The following is a 3,283-nucleotide window of genomic DNA, read 5'->3' as shown; positions in this document are numbered from 1 at the left end:
CCTAATCTCGAAATACGCCAACCCAACATGTACCTTCGGAGACACCTGTAGAGCACCTTTATAATCACCTAGTTACGTTGTGACATTTGGTAGCACACAAAGTGTTCCTCCGGTAAACGGGAGTTGCATAATCTCATAGTCATAGGAACATGTATAAGTCATGAAGAAAGCAATAGCAACATACTAAACGATCGAGTGCTAAGCTAACGGAATGGGTCAAGTCAATCACATCATTCACCTAATGATGTGATCCCGTTAATCAAATGACAACCCATGTCAATGGCTAGGAAACTTAACCATCTTTGATCAACGAGCTAGTCAAGTAGAGGCATACTAGTGACACTCTGTTTGTCTATGTATTCACACATGTATTATGTTTCCGGTTAATACAATTCTAGCATGAATAATAAACATTTATCATGATATAAGGAAATAAATAATAACTTTATTATTTCCTCTAGGGCATATTTCCTTCAGTGGCCGCCCCCCCCCCAGGGCGGCGTCGGCTGATGCGGATGAGGATGCCCGGCGCGCTGCTGCTGGCCGTTGCCACGACCACGGCGGCGCTGGCGCTGCTGCTGTGGTGGTTGTTGGGGAGGAGCCACGGGAGCGGCGGGAGCCGAGGGCCGCGGCTGGTACGGGGCACCGTAGGCACCAGTCGGTGCAGGAGGGGCCTGGGGCGGCTGGTAGGGTGCCGGGAAGCCGGGAGGCGCGCCTGCAGGTTGGGCGGGGCCACTGCGCGAATATCCGGCGGCGAAGGGAGTGTGAACAGCACGGGAGCGAAGATGCTTCAACTGGTGTTCCTCGAGACGAAGATACGCCACCGCCCGCTCGAAGGTAGGGTTTGCCATGAGGGTGAGGTTGGAGGCGGCGTTGCCGAGGTCCTCATTGAGGCCGGCGGTCAGGGTGGAGAGAGCAGCTCGTCGCCCACCTTGAAGCCGATGTCGTTGAGCTCGCCAGTGAGAGTCTTGAGGCGCATGCAGTAGTCGTCGACGGAGGAGTCATTTTGATGACAACCGAAGAACTCCTGCTGCAGGAAGACGATCCGTTGGAGCTTGTTGTCGGTGAAAAGGCCGACGATCTTGTTCCACACCGTGCATGCATCGTCCTTGTCGCGAACGACGGTGTGGAAGATGTCCTTGGACACGGTGAGGAAGAGCCACCGGATGATGGTGGCGTCGATCGCCAGCCAGTCGGCGTCGCGGTTCAGGACGAAGAGGTTGGCGATGCCGTCGATGTGATCATGCAGGTTATACTCACAAAAGAGGAGATTCAAGTATGTCTTCCATGCATAAAAATTCGCCTCTTTGTAGGAGAGGATAACCGGAACGCGACGTTCGATAGGAACATCACGGATGTAGGCAGGGTCGGGGAGGGTGGCGGCGCAGGAGTCGAAGGGGTTCGGCCGGGGCACCGGCGGAGGGGTCGAGAGGGGGTTGCGGTTGGAGAGATCGGACCCGGACATGGCGAAGGGTTCGGCCAGTGTGGGTTTAGGGTTTTAGGGTGCGGCGGCAGCTAGAAGGAAGCAGCCGGGGGGGAGGGGGGCGAAGGGTTTTAGGGTTAGGGCTGGCGAGTTATAGCGGCAAGCCGGCGGGGCGGGTTGGTGGGCAGGAGCAGCAGGACGGGTGGAGGGAGGCGGCGGTGTGCGGTAGAGGGGATCACAAGGCAGGGGCTACGGCGGCGGCGGGAGAGCCAACGACGCGGGGTAGCGAGGGGGAGCTAGCGGCGGCGGCGGCACGGCGCGGCTAGGGCTGGGAGGATCGAAGGGAGGCTGATACCATGTAGAAGATATGTGCAACTCACGATCTATTGATCGGGTGCATATGCACGTGTATATATATATATATATATATAGGTACATAGGGGAGCCACGTACTCAAGTATACAAAGAAGGAGGAGGGCTTGTTATACAAAAAATACACATGCAATATCTACATCTCAACACAGAGGCCGGGGATATCCTCCTTTTCAATTATTTTTTTGCTAGTAACCAATTAATTGCGCCAACAGAATGTATCCAAAATTGCTGGCCACCTTACAAAAAAATTAATCAAATGGCAAATAATTACAAACTCATTTGTACCTTTCCAACGTTGTTTCCAAGGAGAGATAAGCGCCGTGTAGTATCTATGTGCAGGCTGGGTGTCAATGTCACCGATTTTAAAAGAGAGTTGGCCGGTTTCTTTGTCTTCCTGAGATTAGAACCATGGTTAATTCCAAAGAAAAGAGGTGAACGGAACAACGAATATTCCAGAATTCCATTGGTACTCAGTCAAACGTCACATTAACGTTTTCCATATATATAAGTACCATGAAATGCGACATGTGCTCTCCTCACTCCAAGGCCCGAACAAATAATCTCACTCCCATCTTCAAGCCACCATTAGAGCTCTGCACCAACAATTTACCTCATGATCCGCCAACGCACCTCTCTAGCGTCGCCGATAACGGTGCACCCGCTGAATGATAAATACCTCTTAGAGGAGATCCTCCTCCGCCTACCTCCGCAGCCCTCCTCTCTTCCGCGTGCCTCCCTTGTTTGCACACGCTGGCGCAACATTATCTTAGATCCCGACTTCCTCCGATGCTTCCGTAGACACCACCGGAAACCTCCTCTACTTGGCTTCTTTGCAGGGTATTACGGCTCGTGTGCGGTTTTCATCCCTACTCTGGACGCACCCGACCGCATCCCTTGCGCGCGCTTCCCGTTGCAGCAGAACCGTCGATATGATCAGCTCAACGTTCATGGCTGCCACCACGGCCTTGTCGTCCTCCTGGACCTATATAACCGAGAGGCCATGGTATGGGATCCTCTCACTGGCCATGACCATCCTGTGCCTTTTCCACCAGGGTTCCGTAGTCATACGATTGGTTTCGTCAAGACTGCGGTTGTGTTGTGTGCTGCCACTGAAGATGGACATGTGCACGGTGACTGCAGCCTAAGCCCGTTTAAGGTGGCTTTTGTGGGCAATGATGTTGATTACAAACATGCAATTTGTAGTCTGTACGAGTCACAGTCCAGTGTATGTGGAAATATCATCTCAATGGCAAATACAGGCGAGATCTGTGATGACCCCGGCCTTATAGTTGGCAATTCAGTTTATTGGCTGCTTAATGAGGGTGGTATCCTTGAGTTGGATATGGGAAGGCAAAGCCTTGGTGTGATTGAGATGCCAACTAATGTCCATTTTACAGGCCCCCACTTTTTTCAGATTATATGGACAAAGGATAGTTGCCTCGGTCTTGCGATTTTGTCCAAGACCAATATGCGCATGCAATTGTG

General features: G+C 52.4%; 1 protein-coding gene across 1 annotated transcript; it reads right to left on the bottom strand.

Moving 5' to 3' along the window:
* Positions 1-901: 901 nt before the first annotated feature.
* LOC141041257 (uncharacterized) lies at positions 902-1,465 on the bottom strand. The gene has a single exon (XM_073507384.1). The coding sequence runs from the start codon at positions 1,463-1,465 to the stop codon at positions 902-904; it is 564 nt and encodes a 187-aa protein (XP_073363485.1).
* Positions 1,466-3,283: the final 1,818 nt, after the last annotated feature.

The sequence above is a fragment of the Aegilops tauschii genome, chromosome 2 (genome assembly GCF_002575655.3).
Source record: "Aegilops tauschii subsp. strangulata cultivar AL8/78 chromosome 2, Aet v6.0, whole genome shotgun sequence".
Taxonomy (NCBI): domain Eukaryota; kingdom Viridiplantae; phylum Streptophyta; class Magnoliopsida; order Poales; family Poaceae; genus Aegilops; species Aegilops tauschii.
The sequence above is the reverse complement of the archived record's forward strand: the minus strand, read 5'-3'. Positions and strand labels throughout refer to the sequence as shown.

What these genes read in the sequence shown, in the direction of transcription:
- LOC141041257 (XM_073507384.1), bottom strand. Translation starts at nt 1,465, where the DNA reads ATGTCCGGGTCCGATCTCTCCAACCGCAACCCCCTCTCGACCCCTCCG.